This window comes from Lycium barbarum, chromosome 9 (genome assembly GCF_019175385.1).
Source record: "Lycium barbarum isolate Lr01 chromosome 9, ASM1917538v2, whole genome shotgun sequence".
Classification (NCBI taxonomy): domain Eukaryota; kingdom Viridiplantae; phylum Streptophyta; class Magnoliopsida; order Solanales; family Solanaceae; genus Lycium; species Lycium barbarum.
Window position 1 is genome coordinate 68,118,613 of NC_083345.1, and position 20,099 is coordinate 68,138,711.

The following is a 20,099-nucleotide window of genomic DNA, read 5'->3' on the forward strand; positions in this document are numbered from 1 at the left end:
AAACAACAACATTAAACCAATTTAAGCTTATCACTATTCATTTTTTTAAGAACACAGACTCAGTATTCAATTATTTCATCCCATAGTTCTAGACATGATAGGTTTTTAAACACACCAACAGTATAGAGACAAACCTTATCAAATAGAGTACCACTTACATTTTTAATCCAGGTTACACTACAATGTACACTAAAGCCTAAGTGCAACAATTCAGGTCCAAGAATAAAGGTGTCACGACCCAACCCCGTAGGCCGTGACTAGTGCCCGATCTGGGCACTCAAACGCATTCTAGTATATGGCAGAAGCCAACAAGGCTTTATTTCAAATTTAGTTAATTTCCAGAAAAATTTCGGCAGAGTTTCCTTTGTTTTACGGACTATCCAATATACCCTGCACGCAAAAAATACCAACAAAGGCCACACAGGGCCGACAAAAGCAGCATTTAACATATGCGGACCGGCCGCCGCGGCGAATGGAATCGCCCAAACACGACATATACATACATCTGTACAGAAAGACCCCAACCCACAAACATGTCCACAGACCTCTAAACAGACCGACAGAATCATATGACGGGACAGGGCCCCGCCGTACCCATGAACGAGAATATACATATATAGAAGTGACAGACTATACCAAAAGATGGCTCTGAATAAAAGAGCGCTCCAAAATAGCAGAATAAGATCCTAAGCGGACGGATCAGCAAACCTGTCGTCGGTACCTGCGCGGCATGAAAACGCAGCCCCCGAAGAAAGGGGGTCAGTACGAAATATGTACTGAATATGTAAAGCCTGAATTACAGAAACAAAATCATAACTGGTACAGAACGTACAAAAAGTAACCAGAAGACCCAAAGTATCAGATACATATTTTCAAAACATGCAAAGTGTGTACAGAAACATATGTCATATCAAATCCGGCCCCTACCAAGGGACTCGGCAGAAAGAACGTGGCCACCCTCCCGACGTTGGTGCCACAACACAGAAGAATCAGAAAATAGGGCATAACCCCGCATCATAATATGTCATATCTGATGGCCATAGTAAATCATATCAGAACAAGCGTACATGGCACAGCATACTCCACAAACCCATGTACGCGTATACCTGCCCCCTCACATCGAGGCACGGCGAAAAATGCAAAGGATCACGCTTGACAACATATCCTGGCCCGGGCTCAGTGTGGGAAACATTGGGGCATCCACGAATGGAGTAGTGAGAGACTAATGCAATTAAAATATCATGAATGTTTCCATAGACTCGATGAGGCATATCAAAGACAAACCGATCCAATGAAGTCGGAAGGAATCATAGTAAATGAGTTTCGAGTATCAAAACAATTTATCAGACTTAATGGAATATTTAAAACAACGTTTGTTAGGTAATTAGAATGGTAGTCAAAACATTTCTTTCAAAGACCGCTCGAAAGCAAGGCTTGAGTACAATAAGGGCAAAACCGGGAATAGTGGGCCCACCTCGGAACAAGCAAGGCGGTGGGCTCAAATTACATGTTTTAAGCTTATGGGGTCACCTACAAAGGTTCTACGGACGTTCTATAGCTTTCCATGGAGTTTAGAGAAAGTTTGCATAATTTCCAAGAAAGCATACCAAAAGAGTTTAATCATACTGAAAGGAAAAGTGATATTTTCACTTGCGGATTCCGATGGGCAGAAAGTCTTTCGAGGCCCGAATCTGATTCTAATACACTTAGGCATGCCAAAAGAAGGATCGGGGTAGCTTTACATACCTTTTTGGCTTTATACACCTATCCAAGCTCACTCCCCGTTTCGACCAAAATCTGCAAATGGTCACATTTACCAATTGTGAGTTATAGATTCTACGAATTCAACTTAACTCATATATGTCTACCGAAATTTCGGCAGCACCTCCCCTATACATATAGCACCCCCGAGAATTCAACTCGGCCAAAACAATCAACAACAACCCAATCAACAACAACAACAATCATTATAAACACAATATCACTTAACTAGCTATCTTTCCAACACAATGTCATAAGCTTCACTTCAACCTTAATTTCCAAACTAATCTCAATGATTTCACATTCATTATCAATCTAGATCGTCATAACATACTTTAGAAGCATTTCATATCGTTTCCTCTAGTTATACACACGATATACATAATATACAAACTTTCCGCTAAAGTCATAATTCATCCAAGGCTTCTAATCTTTAGCATACATATTCATAACATGTTTCCATCTTCCAAATCTATCAATGATCATCATAATTTACGACCTAACAACTTCATTTTCACAATGTCGTAAAATCGTATTAAAACGACGTAAACTTCTACATTCCATTTCAATGCTATCTTACATCGTTTTACTTTCATATACCTTGCAAACATCACAACAACACTACTAACTTGTTAAACAAAATTGATTCATTCTCATTCTACCAAAGACACCCCACGGCTACATCACTATTTTCCAACTTCTATCAAATTCATTCAACTTTCATTTCCAATATGCATTTCACCCCAACCACAACTAGAATATGATATAAATTCAACACATTATAATTATACACATACATATATACACTGCCACATGCCTATATACATACCCACTTGGTAAACTTCCATTTTTCCGTACAATCAACTCATTCCCACATACTACAACACAAACAAAACTTCATAACACAATAAAAAGGAATGAATCCTTACCTTTTTCTCTAGTCTTCTTCACTTGGATATATGATCAAATTGATGAAACAAGGGCTCCTTCCTCCAAAACAACTACACCAAGTTGAAAAGGGTACTCAACTTAGTAGAAATACCACAAAAGAAAAATTTTAGGAGCAAGATTTTTGGTGGGTGAAATGCTATGGCCAAACCCGAAACCCTTTATTTCTTTGCTCTTGTTTTGCTTTGTTTTGTTCTTCTTTTCAATTCTTGAACTTTCTAAAAAGGAAGATGACTCATATACTTATTTCACACATGGAGAATTATTCATTAATAAGGTGGGTTTGGGCCTATTCGGCCGGCCACCCCTTAATGTTGGGCCCAAATTTTTCTCTTCCCTTTTCTTGGCCCAATGGATTTAAATCCTTGTTTTACAATTCCCGAAACTAATTTCCGAAATTCCAATTTTGCCCTTAACCTTCCCCGACACTTTCACATTAATATTCCTTCATGCACAACTCCTATGTCAAATAAAATCAAATTTGACCTCATTTCTCAAAAATCCAAGATATTTCAAATTTTCCAAACGCGTGAAAACACGGGATATAACAAAAGGTTCTCACCAACCTTAGGTTAACTAAATGCCCTTTTTCCCAAATTCAAACTATGTGTAGTACACAACACAGACAGGTCCACACATAAATGTATCATACAGGTTATTTGGACATATTCATTCTAAAACAAACAGAAAAGCAAGCAAGTTGAACTTTGAAACATGAATCCAGGTCCTGATGGATAACTTATCCCTAGAATCTAGTTAATAGCCATTTTTTAGTCCCTTTAATCATGACAGAAAACATGACAGACCCTTTCCCTTTGTTTTAACTTGGCCTTAACAGCATAAAATCTCAAGGATTCCCCAAGGCATGATAAACTCTTCCTAACCAATCCCAAGATCTTTGTGATCCCACAGTTATGAGGACAAGGTTTAGGAGACAAGGAAAAACCTCAGGGTCCTGAAAGATAAATAGGATAGGGTGAGGTCATCACCTCCCCATCCCTCTCCTGAGTCTCACTTTCCGTAAAAAGGAATCAAAGGCCCCACTGGTCACTACCTCCAGTTCATGCCTAAGCTCATCTTTTACTCTCCCAAGGAAACCTCAACTCCGTACCTTATCCTCATACCTAATGGCAATCACCAAGACCTTGTGGTCAAGACTAGTTTGACACTACCTTTAAAGCAAATTTCATCTAAACACCTAGTTGACCATATAAGTTAACAGTTTTAATCAACTCGGTCTATGGTCTCAATTATGCAATACTATTTTGAATTTCCTTTTAGACATAAACACTTTGATAAGGTTTGAACATTTTAATCATTTAAAAGCTTAAGTTTAGGCTGAGCACCAGCTTTTAGACTCAAACAACTCCCATTCACCAGTTAATTAATCATTTTCAATAGTCAAAGAGCACATCAGGACTCAATTATCCTTGTTAATCCCCTTAGACTTCTTTTGAAAACTCAAATATGAATTAGACATGAAAAGGGGAGGGTCTGATAACATGAATGTCAGGACTGAACTCTATTTAAATGAACAAACATGACACACAATCATCCTAGTAGTATCTAGGTATTTTGATTCATTTTAGATGATTTATAACTGTATAATCCTACATTAGCTTCTAATGGACCATTTGGGGACCTGTTACCAAATAAATGAACCTTAATCCCAACCTTCATTTTAAGCCTTCTATATCATGTTCTAGGTGTTGTTGTTTCAAATTACCTTTAATGTATAGCCTACAACTACTCAAAGTTATTTTAAGCTACGCCAAACATATTCAAAAGACTCATATAGACTCAAACCCATTCAAATGCAAACAGATCCCTTTTAATCTTACTCTAATGCCTTAACCACGTCATGAGACCGCTGTAAGTATGCCTAGGCTCTTTAAGCTTTATTTCAGTCTAATCATGATCCCTTACTTTATCCTAATCATAACTCATGTTATCTAATTTACATAGACAAAGTATACAGACTTGTGAAAACAAATTGAAGACTCAAATTTGACATAGTCTCATCCAGGAAATAACACTGCCTTAAATGATTCAAGATAGATCATCACAGTACCTTGGCAAGTCTATTACACTCAAACAGGCTTAGTATTGATTTAAGAATTCACTAAATTACTATTATGAATCATATAATCAGATTCTTTTTGTCATGTTTAAGGTTTGCAGCCAAAACAGGAAACTTCAACATCCAATAAAGTATACAACAATCTGTTCAACCATATCTATAGAAACAACATCAATACATTATTTAATCTCATACATTCAATCCATATTAGCAACTAGTTACTATGGTTAAGCATGTACTTTAAAAGAAGAAAAAGTAATCTCTATTTCCACATAATCTACTGAACTTTGACCATCACCTAAACAGCACATTGTCACTTAATTGAACCAAAGTAATCCAACAACAAACTAGCATCAAAACAGGCTATTATCGCACAACAAACTACTGAGAAATAACAAAAATAAGTGAAGGAAAAAATGTTACCTTTTAAAAGTGCAGCCGTGGTCAAAATCGAACTTGAAAGCCATTTGTGCTTCCAAAACCACGCTCAGCCACACAGACTCGAAAACAAGAAAAGAAACAAATTTTTAGAACTCAGAAAACCTCAGACTAAGTCGAAGTCTTAAATTTTTTATACTTAAGAGGCTTGAATTCAATGTTTCTAGCCTTCTTGAATTTTTCCCAATATTTTTTTCGACCCCCTCTATTGGTAAAAATTGTTCAAACCTTCCAAACATCGATGTGAGACAAACAATCTTTCCTAGAAAATGAACTTACAAAGCAAATCTATGGCTTAAACCACTTATCAAAAAATGAACGGCCAGATCTGAGCCTTAATCGACTCAATCCAAACCCTTCATCCCCCAACCAATGGAAATCAAGCAAATGAACACAATACAACAAAAATCAAACAATAATAATCAATTTTGACTAAGTAATTTTGAAGAAAAACAAAAGGAAAAGAAATTATTGCCGATTTTGGAAAGATATAACTAAAAACAACCTTTGAATTAATTCTTTGCACATAAATAAACACTATAAAAGCTGTGTACTTCACACATGCACTGTGATTTTTCCATTTCTAGGACGAGAAAGGGAAGATAAGAGCAGGCGGCGGGTTAAGGTTTGCAAGAAAGGGGAAGGGGAAAGGGGATATTTGGAAACAAAAATGAATAAGAGAAAGGGTTTTAGCCCATAAGCTGAGGCGGGCAAGCATGGGCCGGGTCCTAGTCCGTTTTTGGCTGGACTCGGTCCAAAAATTTTATATAAGGCTGCCCCCTTTCTTAGTGTATACATATATATGTATACCTAGTGTATACATGTATATGTATACCTAGTATATACGTGTATATATATAGAGAGAGAGAGAAAAAAAATAGATAATTTGATAATTAAAATAATATTTTAACTATAGACAAAATTAGGACATAAGTACCCTATTAAAATAATTTAAAAATGGCCAACTGCGTAAATGGGCTTAAAATTGTGAATATGTCCTTAATTGATTTTAATCCAACCGATTTCTTCAATTATGGCCAAATTTGGCCTTAATTGATTTTAATCTAACTGGTTATTTCAATTATGGTTATATTTGGCCTAATTAGCAGGTTTAAAAAATTAAATTGCATTAGTGACCTTAATTAATTTAAGCCAATGAATTTGGTTATTTCAATTAAGGCCATTAAGAGGCTAATTTTACAAAAATGACCCCAATTTCCTTAAACCATGAATTGGTTAAATTAATTGTGGCCATAACAAAAATAATTAAATAATTTAAACATCAATTTGCATTAAGGATCACTTAATTGACTAATTAAAACATTTATAGATAATTATAAATAATTTTGACCAATTAAACAATTATGCAAAAAATTAAAGATTAAAGGTGTGAAATGGTTAACTATTTAAATTACTCAAACTCCTTGGATTGAAGGGAATAAAGTATTTGCTAATTTTGACTTTTTGATAATTTAAACCACTAAATAAGTGATTATTATTTTAAAAACAAGATACTCTTTTTCCTCTTGATTAAATCTAATAAGCATCTCATAAATGTCATAAAAGTACCAATTAACTTCTAAGTAAATTTGTGATGTCATGAAAAACCTTTCACCAATTTAAAGGAGTAGAAATATTGATCTAAACAATTTAAAGGTGCACAACTCATTTTATTTATTTTTTGAGGACTCTGAGTGATTAAAAATAATTACGGGAGGTAAAAAATTAGGTGTCAACAGGTTTGTCTGAATCATAACAAATCGGAGTAGCCAACCTCTATCATAGTCATCCTCTGGTCAATGAGACCTCGTGCTCCACTAGGGTACATATGCATTAGGCCACCTCGGATAACTTGTGGGATGTAGATGTGAATCAGATGATCAAGGGTAAAAGAGACCTTATTACTTTTCTTCTTCAAGGAAAGTCTCTTCATTGGAAGCCCTGAGGATCCTAGCATAAGGCACAGAACGGATGAAAATTGTGAGTAAATGTGAAGGTCAAAAACTTACCATGATTCTTCCCTCTCCACCATTTGGAGGAGATACTTCTCCAACATCGGGTCAGGTCACGAGAAGCGACTAGCACCGCGATGACCCAATAAAAAATTCCAATTATAAGCTCCGGTTCGACCAAAATCAGAGTGGGATTCCACGCTTCGGGAAAAGGCTCGGATGGAGAACAGTGGAGTTGGTTCATCTGAATCATAACAAATCGGTGTAGACAACCTCTGTCATAGTCATCCTCTTGGTCAATGAGACCTCGTGCTCCATGAGGGTACAGATGCACTAGGCCACCTCAAATAACTCGTGGAATGTTGATGTGAATCAGATGATCAAGGGTAAAAGAGACTCTGGCTATGTTGGCCAAAATATTAATACAATACACCAATCTCCAAACTTGCGGAGCAACTTACCCAACATAAATCAGATAACGGCGGCAAAATCCTCTATTACCTAAGGGATAGGGAAAGAATAAATGATTGCAAAAGGGTATGTGTAAACCATGGAGTAACCTGCGACATGATGGTTGATTCTTGCCCCATGACTAACTGGGAAGATGTCGATGTCGGCATCCAAGTTACAATCATCACGAACTTTAGGGATAGTGACAGCATCAATAAGCGATTCAAAGCTCTTTACAGATTCAAGATGGTTTGAAACCTTACAATCGTTTTGGTACTTTAAGCCAGCGGGGAGAATGTCAGCGGCAAGAAACTTGAGTTCTTCTTTAGAACTAGAAACAGCCATTAGGGATTGTGGTGAAGAAGGAGATGGTGATGTGGGATTAGCAGGGGACTGAGTTAGCAGAGGAATAGAAGACATTGTTGAAAAAAAAGGGTTGGAAGAAAGAGGTTTCAAAAGCTCTGATGTAGAGTATTCTATAGGGTTTTTGCCGTCTAAGGAAAATAAGTGCATGGCTTAATGTGAATGGGGCAGTTGCCTTTTATGCACAAAATATTGGAAGTTGAAGGGTTAGAAGTCCTGATGTCAAATGGTTTCCGAGACTGATTGCTACAGTGGTGCAATAATGAGCAATCGACATTGTGCAAAGTGCATCAACATCGAGCAGAGTGCAGAACTAAAGAATGTCTATTCAGGCGGCAGAGCTGGACCTTCGGTGTTGCTATCATAGACCGGTTTCATTGTTGGTTCAAATCCATTCCTCAGAGTCAATGCTTTCCACTGAAAAATGGCGGGACTATCTGTATACGGTGTAAACCAGGGTTATTTGGATCCATCGACAGAAGATTGGAGCAAGATAGCAAAGTTGGCTTTGAGATGTAACGTCGGTTCTGGTTCGATCAGTTGGATAGAATAAACCCGTGGGATCACCAGTTCGGGTTCGACCATTTGGATAGAATAAATCCCGAGGGATCACAAACCGGAGGAGCGCTAGTTAATACAAATGCGAGAAATCCGACCTCTAACTGATTTCTCGCCTCCCGTTACGCCGGCCGTCACACTATCAACCGTCGAGGCACCCGAGATTGTCCGGATCACTATCTCTTGAATAGATTTAGTTACCATGTATAACTCAAACTCCTGTACTATAAATACAGAGGTGAATCCTCTCATTAGGGCATCGGATTCTTGCTTTACACACATATTTCATGCTCTTAGCTCTGTAATCACTATACTATTCAGATTCTCTTAAGATTGGCTCGCATTCGAGACAAAAGAGCTCCAAGCCGGACCAATTCGCTGTGTTCCTCAATTATCAATCAAGGCTATCTCTTTTCTTTCTCTTTATGAATCTTTACTCGCTATTTCTTATTTCATTACTTTGTCAATAGATTATACCACGTATCCTTTAATCGCGTATAAATTCAATTGTTACCTTTTTAAGGGGTAAACAGTAACTAAGACAGACACATTGAAATAGAGAGAGTCTTCCATTGCAGACGCAAAATGTGATAATTAAATACCTATGTAAGCTAATTGTAATGATCTTATTAACCTGAGCAGCCACAAGAAGATTTCGTATTTTCTACATCTTAGCATGCCCGAGTAGAACTGGTTGAATGATTACGCTTCTAATCACCAATTTTTTTTATATTAGCCTGCCTAAGATTTCATCTGAAATTTTAGATGTTTGAATCACAAGGCAGTGATGATTGGCCTGAAAATCCTGAGGCTAAAACTGGATAGCTCAACTTAGTAATGCTCTTAGGGAATAACGAATGAAAGATGCAAAAAAAGAAATGCAACCTTTAACACAGTAAAGGACTGAAGATGTCTTTGTTTTTTCTTCCATCTCAAGTATGCTGGGGCATTTTTGCATTTCTGGCGAGGGTAATGTTGCGATCGCTTCCTATTGGTCGTAGCTGGCAGTTGATCATAGTTGGGCAGTGATAGTAGTGTCTTTTCAAGATTGACATGATTATACTTTCCCATTCATTTTAGTAACAGTGAGTTAACATTGATGGAACTTGTCAAAACACTAAAGTTGGCACATTTTCTTGCTCGCTAGCATGCAGAGATACCTCAAACACAGCCTGTACTATTATAACAGGTAACTGATTGTGCTCATTTGTTCAAATAAAATGGACCTATGTTGCTCATGTTCTGTTAAGATCTGATAAAAATTGTTGCGTTTCTTCCAAGCTCGAACTTTGACCTTTGAGCAAGGATGGCAAACAGGGCGGGGTGAGGCAAGGATAGCACATAGGGGAGTAAATATCTCAAAAGGTCAATCGGCTATGAGAAAGTCATTCAAATTTGTTTTGTAATATAAAATCACTCAACTTAGGGCTGTTCTCTTATAAAATAACTCATCCAAATTTGTTATAAAAAAAAATATGACAAGGCATATAAATTAATTTTTATGCCATGTAGACATAGACTCCACAAATAAAATAAAATTCAAGAAGACTCATGTCTTATACTCGACCCACTCAACCACAAATTAAAAAAAATCTTTAGTTTTGATATTCTATACGTAATAAAAGAATTTCTTCAATTCTACAATAAAAGAAAAAAAAATACTGAAAATTATGCTTTTTACCTCTTAATGTGATAAACTGTATAGTGGTTAATTATTCCCCTCAGTGAATTTGATGAAGCATTATCTTGAAGGATCCATAGTTTTTCGGGAATGGTGGAATTCAATCTATTGAAAGCTAGATGAAGTCTTCCTAAAGCTAAAACATTTCCTGAACATTCTAGAACAGAATATGATTCCCGGTCAAGTTTAAGGCTCCAAGTTTATGTAGTAAGCTGCAGATTTCATCAAGAATTGTCCCTCTTATATTATTATGTTGCATGTAGAATTCTTGAAAATTCTGCAAACCACTCAGATTTCTACCAATGAATCCAGTTAAGTTATTTTGAGATTGGCCTAGCCACACCACTTACATCAGGTGTTACACGGCCTAAATCCGAAGGCAGACTACCTGAGATGTTCTGTCCAATGAACCACGATATAGTTTATCACGTGAAGAGGTAAAAACATAATTTTTCATCTATTTTGTTTTATGGAATTCTTTTCTTACGTATAGAATATCAAAATTAAAGAAATTTTTTGATTTGTGCATGGGTGGGTCGTGTATAAGATATGAGTCTCCTTAAATTTTATTTTATTTGTGGAGACTATGTCTACATGGCATAAAAATTAATTTAGGGTGGGTGCCATTTTATAAGAGAAAAGCCCTAAGTTGAGTGATTTTATTGATACAAAACAAAGTTAAATGACTTTGCTACATAATCCTCATCGTTGAGTAGCCTTTTGAGATATTTACTCCGCATAGAGTGGGTCGGGCAGGATGGGGAAGGCCAAGCGTTAAACCTTAAGCCTTTAAAATTTCAACACGCACTGCCTCACATTTTTTCTTACTTTCAACCCTCCCTCTTAATCCTTCCCCTGACAACCCTACTTAAGTTTTCTGTGAATTTTTCCACTTTGCTGTGCTTCTTCACTTCCATTTTCTCAAAGTACTACTAAAAATATTACTAGTATGACTATGCTCAGGGTTCATTTTATTTTGTATGTTCATTTACCGTTGAATCTTGAAGAAATGTCATGTGCTTTTTCTCCTTTTCTTCACAAAAAGATGTTTGTTTATCTTATACACCAAATATCAACTGTAAAACGTGTAATTTACAACATTTATATGTAAAGAGAATTATCTCCAGGTATATCTCAATCCAACTTTTGATACTCCCAATTTAATAAGGAAAAGATAACTTTATATTTTAGGCACATATAAATTCGAAAGAAAAAGTTAACAAGGTAATAAGAAAAATTAACAGACATTTACAATAGTTCATTCAAGCTTCTGTCAAAGAATATTAGTTTGAAGAGCACAAGTGAAATTAACTGTCACGACCCAACTAGCGGGCCATGACGGGTACCCGGAGCTGGCTATCGAGCACCACTCATCATGCTATCTATCATACTCAACCTGGGCATATATCATTCTCAACACAAGACTTATCATGAAACATTCTCCAAATATCTCCCCAAAACATGTATAAGTACATTAGCCCACAAGGCTACAAAAATGATATACAAAATATACACTGAGAGGTCACATAGCATCTACAACCCACACGTATGCATCTACGAGCCTCTAACTGGAATACTGGAATCATAGTGACAGGACAGGACCACGTCGTGCCCCATATATGTACACAAAAGAATATACCAATGGGTTGCACCTCCGGAGTAGTGGGGTGCTCCTGTAAATCTGCTGAGTAAGCTCCTAAGCGTCTGCACCGTCTCCCTGTCTACCTGTGGGCATGAACACAACATCCATAAAAGAAAAGGACGTCAGTACGAATAATGTACTGAGTATGTAAAGCATATATGCTAGCATAATAAGGAAATATAAAAGGCATAAGAACAAGAGATAACTGTAACTGCTTGCCTCGTAAGGCAGAATCATACATGCTCACTTTTACCTTTAAAACATATCACATACATATGCATAAACTGTCTGAATCAAATACATCATTAGCCCGCGTCCGGGGTAATCATGTCACGCTGCCCACTAGTGGTGTCTGCCTGTGCCATATAGTCATGGTGTAGTAAGCCGCCCGCCTTAGCGGTGCTACCCGGCCATCTAGGCACGATGTAATCATCATTATATTCCTAACACGAAGCATGCATAAGAGCTCAAGTAAAAAAAAAAACTGTAACTCTATCGGAGTGACGTAAGGTTGAGAACCTCCGACTACATTATGGAATAATCATCACCACTATACCTCACCTTGGAAGAACTAATAACATGAGGTGGGATAATAACAAGAAATAACATCAATGAAATCATAAAGAAAATAGAATTATCAAACCCATATCATCCTCATTGTCATAGAACATATCTCATCTCCATCTCATAAGAAGCATTTAAGAATCTTTAACTTTCATCTTTTAGGATGTAAGAAGATCATGGGAATATAGAAGAGAAATCACCCTATAGGAGTAGAGCCTTTGAAAGAAAGGGGACTAGCCTCACATACCTTTATATCTCTTTAGCTCTACCATCTAATTGTTTGCCTTTCAAGCTCGCGATTCTACCTTTAAGAGAATTTGTACCAAAATTAGATAACCGGAAACATTCTTAAGCTTAAGCTAAAGCAACTAAGGGCTAATGAAGATTTGGCGACATTTCCTTTGTTTCGACAACTTCCTCCATAAAATAAGACAACTCCCAAACATCAATAAGAACGCCCATAATAACATAATCAATAAATTCTTCAAGTTAAACATTGTTTACTTCTCAAATCCACCTTCAAAATCATCCATAACCATACCTATAATACAACATCATATTTATTCTTCACATAACACTCTATTCATCTTCATATAATACTCCTTTAACATCATTTGTATTAGTCATCACAAGCTTGTACTCATAACATGTCAAGAACTATATTTCAAGTCAAGTCATTATTCAAGAATATCACTATTTCCATATTTGCACTCCATATTCTTCCTCCTTCTATAATCCAAGTCTTTCAATCACTCAATATTCTTAATAACATGAAATAAGTGCAAAACTCACCTTTGAATATGTAGGAATGGTCTTTGGATGAAAATATTCCACTTAAGAAAAACCCCAACTTCAACACTAAAGAAGTTCTTGATTTCCACAAACCCTAGAGAGCATCCTTGCACTTGATTATACTAGTTTTGGTATTTGATCTTTGATTTACCTAGGATTTATGCTAGAGAAGTGTAGGGAATGTTCTAGAGCCTTCAAGACTTGTGAGGAGAGTGAAATCTGAAAAATAAGAGCATGGTTCGTCTATTTATAGCTTAAACTAGAAAATTCCAGAGAGGCGGTTCGACGAGCGGGTCGACGGTCCGTCGGCTGGCTCCATTGACTCACGCCTGCAAATACCTGATCGCAGAAATGCAGGGATGGTACACATCGATGGTCCGTCGATATGTCGACAGCCCGTCGACCGTGACTGGTGCCTACAGACTTTTCTTGATTCAGTTCAGATTTCGTCGATTCGATCCGTTCAACTTATAGTCCAGTAAATTACCAGGAATACCTGCTGGTACACTTGTACACGGGGTAAGACACTCTCTGCCTTAACTTTCTCCAACGAGCTCTCCTCTCTCCTCAAGTGTCTTTGGAATCTTAATTAGAATCATTAAGTATCCCTTCTTACTTGTAGGGACACCATAACCACCTTAACTCACGTTAGTCTGACTACCGCGCAACAACCTGAAATTCCGAGGTGTAACATTAACCTTGCTAATTTTTCAATCCAAATACAGGTATGAAAAGCTCTATTTATCTTTGTCAGTCGTAGATTGGTGTTTTGGATTTGTTCATGTTCAATTATCAAATTGCACCAGTAAAATACAAAAGATGCTGAATTTATAAATGAACATAAGAACAACGCAAGCATTAATGCTGCAAGGTAATAATGCATGAACGGAGGGAGTTGTTATTACTTCATCCTCTTCTTTTGCGACGTCTTCTCTTTGCCTCAATTTTCTTAACCATCTTGTATGCTTCTTCATTGACAATTGTCACAAACCATTTTGGTCTCCTTGTTAAGAAAATCACACATACCATAAACAACCCAAACACTAGTCCACAACTATATCTTATCAACACAGCTTTCCAATCCATAAAACCTGGATCTTCTTCTTCATCATCAGGCACAATAGAAGGAGGCATCCCATTATCTCCACAGTTTATTGACAAGGGAAATCCACATAATCCAACATTTCCAGAATATGAATCATTTTGCAAATGTATCAAGTTGTGGACCTCTAGGTATGTGTCCCATCAAATGGTTCTGTGACAAATTCATGATAGCCAGAGACTTCAGTGTAGCAAGTTCTTGAGGAATATTCCCCGACAGTTGGTTCCACGATAGGTCTAATGACTCAAGAACAGACAAATTTCCAAAGGACTTAGGAATAGGTCCAATAAGGCTGTTAGGGGACAAATTCAACCCGCGAAGTGAACCAAGATTGCCAATGGATTTTGGTATATCACTTTCAAATTTGTTACTTGAAAAATCAATGGTTGTGAAGATAGAAAGAATCCTCACAAGTTCAATTTGCTGCCTTTTTATAGCCACTGTTAGGGGTGTACATAGATCGGGTTGGTTCAGATTATTTAAACACCAAACCAAACCAATTGCGTCGGGTTTTTAAATTTATACACCAAATCAAACCAATAAAATTCGGGTTTTTCCTATTCGGTTCTCTAGGGTTATTCGGTTTTTTTTGGGTTTTTTTCAGAATTTTTTCGGAATAGTCTTGATGCATAACATATAACTTTTACTTCAAATATTTCTTTAGTCCTAGTAAGATACAACTATATAATTAAGCTGTTTCATAAGAAAATAACACAAAATGTGAGAAGAGTGATGACATTGTATTAAAATATTCCACAAAAGATAATAAAATCGATTAAAATAAATATTGCTAATTAATAAGCCATAAAGTAAATGACCATAATTTAAAAATACTAAGTCATGCTAAAATAAGTATGGCTAATAAGTATTAATTACATGACAAGAAAAAAAAAACTTAAGTTATGTATTTTCACTCTCTAAACCAATTATGCAAAATTAAAGAATAAATATCCAACATTATTATCATTCCTAGTGGTAAATTGAATTTCTTTTGTTAGTATTAGTGTTGAGCTGGTTTTTGTTTGGACTTTATATGAGTTACTAAGATCCATAGGATATAAAACTTATTGGCATTCAAAATTCTAAGTTCAAGCTTGAATAATATGATAACAGATAAAAAACTACGAAAAAAATTAAGATATATTTATAAATTACATTACAAATAAATATTTTTATGTATAAAATATTTTAAAAATTGAATACATGTAATGTCGGGTTGGTTTGGTTCGGTTTGACTTTTTTTAGCTAAAACCAAACCAAACCAAACCAATTATGGTCGGGTTTTTTTTTCAACTCCAATCCAAGTCAAACCAAACCACTAGTCGGGCTTTTTTCTCGATTTGACTCGATTTATCAGTTTAGTGCGGTTTGTCGGTTTACTTTGTACACCTCTAGTCACTGTCAAGGAATCATGGGATAGCATTTCTCCAATATACGTTAAGGGAGTTCCCATTTGATCTACTATTATCATGGAATTCAAGTTCCTAAAAAACCTTTCTGACAGATTCCCGGTGAAGTCATTGTAAGAGAGATTAAGGATTTTCAACTTTGAGAATAAGACTTGGTTTGTTGAAGTGTTAATGGGGCCATGTAACCTATTGGATCTCAAACTGAGAACCTGCAACTTAGGAAGTGATCCCAACTATTTGGGAAATGTATCACTCAACAAGTTTTCTTCAATATCAATTACTTCCAACGCTCTGCAATCGGCCAGCTTCGTGGCAACATTCCTTCTAGTAGTTGTTATTCAGCAAATTGGGACTTCCCAGAGTAGTTCCCTTACCAAAATTAATTGGAATTGTCCCACTAAAATGATTGTCGTGCAGGTCCGACACTGAGAGACTTGTGCTCATGTTTACCAAACATTTTGGAATTTCACCACTTAGGCTGTTGTTGGACAAATCAAGAATCACAAGGGAACTCATTTTGCATAATGTTGAAATTAACGTCCTCGTAAAGTTATTGTTTGAGACTATAAAAAACCGCAAATAAGGAGGTGGAGCAGGTAATTCTTCTTGAATCAGAGCAGGTAATTCTCCTTGAATCAAGTTAGATCCAATGTCAAGATAAATAAGATTCTCGAGATGATGAAGTGGGCCGATAGCAGTTAGAAAGTTGCTAGAAAGATTCAATTAAGACACCGAGACTTGCCAGTTAGACCATGCCCAATCAGGAAGTTCTCCATGGATCTTGTTGTTGGAAAGATCTAAATGACAATTGTTTTTTGCAGCTCGTAAGAAATTTAATTCCCTTATATTGCAAGAAGATGCATACAAACTTTCGATATAACTGGGCAAGGTCACATCTTTGTGGCTGGAAAATACCATCAAATTGTTAAAAGAAAGACCAAGGCGTCTAAGTTGTTTGCAGTTTGAAAACATGGCAATATCTAGACCACCAGAAAGGTTGTTTGTAGAAAGATCTACTGTTGTCAAGTTCACAAGTTTAGAAAATGATGTTGGAATAGGTCCATGAAGCTTATTCTCACCCACATTAAGAACTTCTAGCAAGTTGTATCTAACTTCGTTAAGTTTACCACTAAGTTAGTTGGCTCTCAAAATTAAGTATTTTAAGGAAGGAAGATCAAATATCCAAGATGGTATTTCCCCACTAAGCGAGTTATCTACTAGGAAGAGCAAGATGAGGTTGGGGAATCCAGTGGTGATTGAAGGAATAGGACCCGTTATAGAACAATTATCGAGCTCTAAACTCTCCAGCTTTGTCAGGTTTGTAATTGAGGATGGAAAAACCCTGGAAATAGGTTATATGACAGGGATACAGATTTGAGCTTGGTGAAGTTGTTGAAAATATTTGGAATGTCGCCAGTAAGGTTGTTAGATGAAATATCAAATTCAACAAGTTGTACCAGATTTGAGATTGTTGATGGCAGTGAACCATTGAAGTTGTTCGATAGGAGGTGCAAATTATTGAGTTGTATGAGATTCCCAATAGATTTAGGAATGGTTCTAAAGAAGTAGCGGCCTGAGAGAAGTAGTAATGAAGAGATGTATGTTGAGGTGAGGTAAAGCTCCCTCAATTGAGTTAAGTTTTGAAGGAGCATTTTGAAAGTGTGAGGTCCAAATCTCAACTCCTCAAGACCTATAGAAAGATCAAGCGAAATCAACTTAGATAGATTCAATACTTGTGATGGTATTCTACCTAAAAAAACCCGAACGCGAGAGGTTAAGATGTGTCAATCTCGGAAATAAGCCAAATTTGCTTGAAATTTGGGAAGGGGAGAAATCATTGTATACTAAATTAAGCTTTTGAAGATGATAAATTTTGAAGAGGGAGCTGTTGGAATCAATTGTTCCGTGAAGTTGACTGCAAATAAGATCGAGCCCAGTTATTTGACCTGTAACTCTATCACATGTTAGTCCATCCCAGGTACAACAATCAGTGCTTCTATTCCAAGAAAGTGTCTTTGGATAGGGAAAGTGACCATTGAATTCACAATTAGCAGAAGAAGAGTCATCCACGGCCAATTTTTGCTTCAACTTTTGCAAAGACAAGCTCTGGCTTTGGCGACATAAATGACTTGAAAAGATAACAATTGGATGTTGCAACACAAAAACAAGAACAAGAAATAGGCAGCCCATAGTTGGAGAACATGTGAATAATTCGAACTGGGTAGGAGCAAGATTTTATACCTCAAGAGTTTCAGAAATATCTCCTGACTCCTTCTAGAACAAGTAAAATCAGTGTCATTGATTGTCAAATCTTGAAGCAGCTAAACAATTTGCAATCAAAAGTTCATAGAGTTTTGTCTATATCTTGAATGTCAACTCTATTTTTTCTGTTTGACTGATGGTTTGATCACGCTAGATAGGAATTCATTTATTTGTATGGTCTATCTTTGACATTCAAAATGGATGGAATTATTTATTGCGACTGTACAAACGACAAGACACCCGACACCTAATGATCATTGAGATAAAAAGCATGAGAGATCAAAATTCAAATTCCGGCAGAGGTTTTATACCTTATGAGGCTCATACATATCTCCTTGACTCCTTCTAGAACAAGTAAAATCATGTCATTGATTGTCAAATCTTGAAGCAGCTTAACAATTTGCAACTAATAGTTCATACAGTTCTTTTCATATCTTAAATGTCAACTCTATTTTTTTCTGTTTGACTGATGGTTTGATCATGCTAGGCTCCCCATTAGATAGGAATTCATTCATTTGTATGGTCTTTCTTTGACATTTAAAGTGGATGGAATTGTTGATTGCGACTGTACTAATGACAAGACACCCGACACCTAATGGTTTGATCTAGTGACCAATGAAGTGAGATAAAATGCATTAGAGATCCAAAGTAAAAGCCCGGTGCTGGCGGAGATTTTATACCTCATAAATATCTCCTTGACTCCTTCTGGAACAAGTAAAAAGCAGTTAAAGCTCAATACAGGTTTGTATATATCTTATGTGAATTCTATTATAGTATAATATTTCTTTCTGATTAGCGGTTTGCCTAGCAGGCTCCCTTTATTTGTGTTGTCTGTCTTGGACATTTGAAGCGAAGAAATACATCAGCAAGATGCTAATGCAATTAATGATTGCGAATTTGAGGTTGTATAAATTGACCTAAAGGAGTCTACGAAGACATGGTTATCTATTTAGTTCACAATGTGGATCACCCCTTGGTTGATAATACCGGTACAACTGTTGAGAAAAATAGAGTCCCTTAAGTCTACAGCTAGAATTATTTTCATCCTTCTAATATTATACTGGACATGTGACATCCTCTGAGTTCTCAAAATGGAGACAATTTTAGTCCTTCGAATGAATTATATCAAGTACTATGGCGTCATTTGGTATGCTGCATAAGCATAAATAGTGCTGGGATAAAAGTTTAGTACCATCCTATCCCTTGTTTGTTTACTAATTCTTGGATAAGTTATACAAGGGTTAGAGCTGACAATAGGGGTGTACAAAGTAAACCGAGAAATAACACCAACCCGATAAACCGAGTCAAACCGAGAAAAAAACCCGACTAGTGGTTTGGTTTGACTTGATTTGGTGTTGAAAAAAAAAACCCGACCATAATTGGTTTGGTTTGGTTTTAGCTAAAAAAGGTCAAACCGAACCAAACCAACCCGACATTATATGTATTCAATTTTTAAAATATTTTATACATAAAAATATTTATTTGTAATGTAATTTATAAATATTTTTTAAATTTTTTCGTACTTTTATTTATTTATTATCATATTATTCAAGCTGGAACTTAGAATTTTGAATGTCAATAAGTTTTATATCCTATGGATGTTAATAACTCAAATAAAGTCCAAACCAAAACCAAAACCAACTCAACACTAATGCTAACAAAAGAAATTCAATTTACCACTAGGATGATAATAATGTTGGATATCTATTCTTTAATTTTGCATAACTAGTTTACAGAGTGAAAATACATAACTTAAGTTTTTTTTTTCTTTCTTATGTAATTTGTACTTATTAGCTGTACTTATTTTAGCATGACTTAGTATTAGATTATGGTCATTTTCTTTATGGCTTATTAATTAGCAATATTTATGTTAACCGATTTTATTATCTTTTGTTGAATATTTTAATACAATGTCATCACTCTTCTCACATTTTGTGTTATTTTCTTAAGAAACACCTTAATTATAGTTGTATCTTACTAGGACTAAAGAAATATTTGAAGTAAAAGTATATATGTTTTGCATCAAGACTATTCCGGAAAAAAAAATCCGAAAAACCCGAGAAACCGAATAACCCAAGAAAACCCGAGGTTGAAAAA

At 36.1% G+C, this 20,099-nt stretch overlaps 1 protein-coding gene and 1 long non-coding RNA gene across 2 annotated transcripts; both read right to left on the reverse strand.

Moving 5' to 3' along the window:
* Nucleotides 1-373: 373 nt before the first annotated feature.
* Nucleotides 374-5,834, reverse strand: LOC132610877 (uncharacterized). Its single transcript, XR_009571353.1, has 4 exons — nt 5,213-5,834; nt 2,691-2,762; nt 1,747-1,797; nt 374-721 (listed from the first exon to the last, which is right to left on the reverse strand). It is a non-coding gene; the product is annotated as an uncharacterized LOC132610877 (long non-coding RNA).
* Nucleotides 5,835-14,427: 8,593 nt separating this feature from the next.
* LOC132611957 (receptor-like protein 33) lies at nt 14,428-17,930 on the reverse strand. The gene is made up of 4 exons (XM_060326312.1): nt 17,687-17,930; nt 17,082-17,430; nt 16,483-16,869; nt 14,428-14,701 (listed from the first exon to the last, which is right to left on the reverse strand). The coding sequence occupies exons 1-4, from the start codon at nt 17,928-17,930 to the stop codon at nt 14,428-14,430; spliced, it is 1,254 nt and encodes a 417-aa protein (XP_060182295.1).
* Between the last annotated feature and the right edge of the window lie 2,169 nt (nt 17,931-20,099).

Excerpts from the sequence above, each read along its gene's own strand:
- LOC132611957 (XM_060326312.1), bottom strand. The coding sequence starts at position 17,930 with ATGGGCTGCCTATTTCTTGTTCTTGTTTTTGTGTTGCAACATCCAATT. Across the intron at positions 17,431-17,686 it reads AACATGTGATAGAGTTACAG|GTCTTGAGGAGTTGAGATTT; the intron begins GTCAAATAACTG and ends ATCTTTCTATAG. Across the intron at positions 16,870-17,081 it reads TCATATAACCTATTTCCAGG|TGGTAAACTTAACGAAGTTA; the intron begins GTTTTTCCATCC and ends CAACTAACTTAG.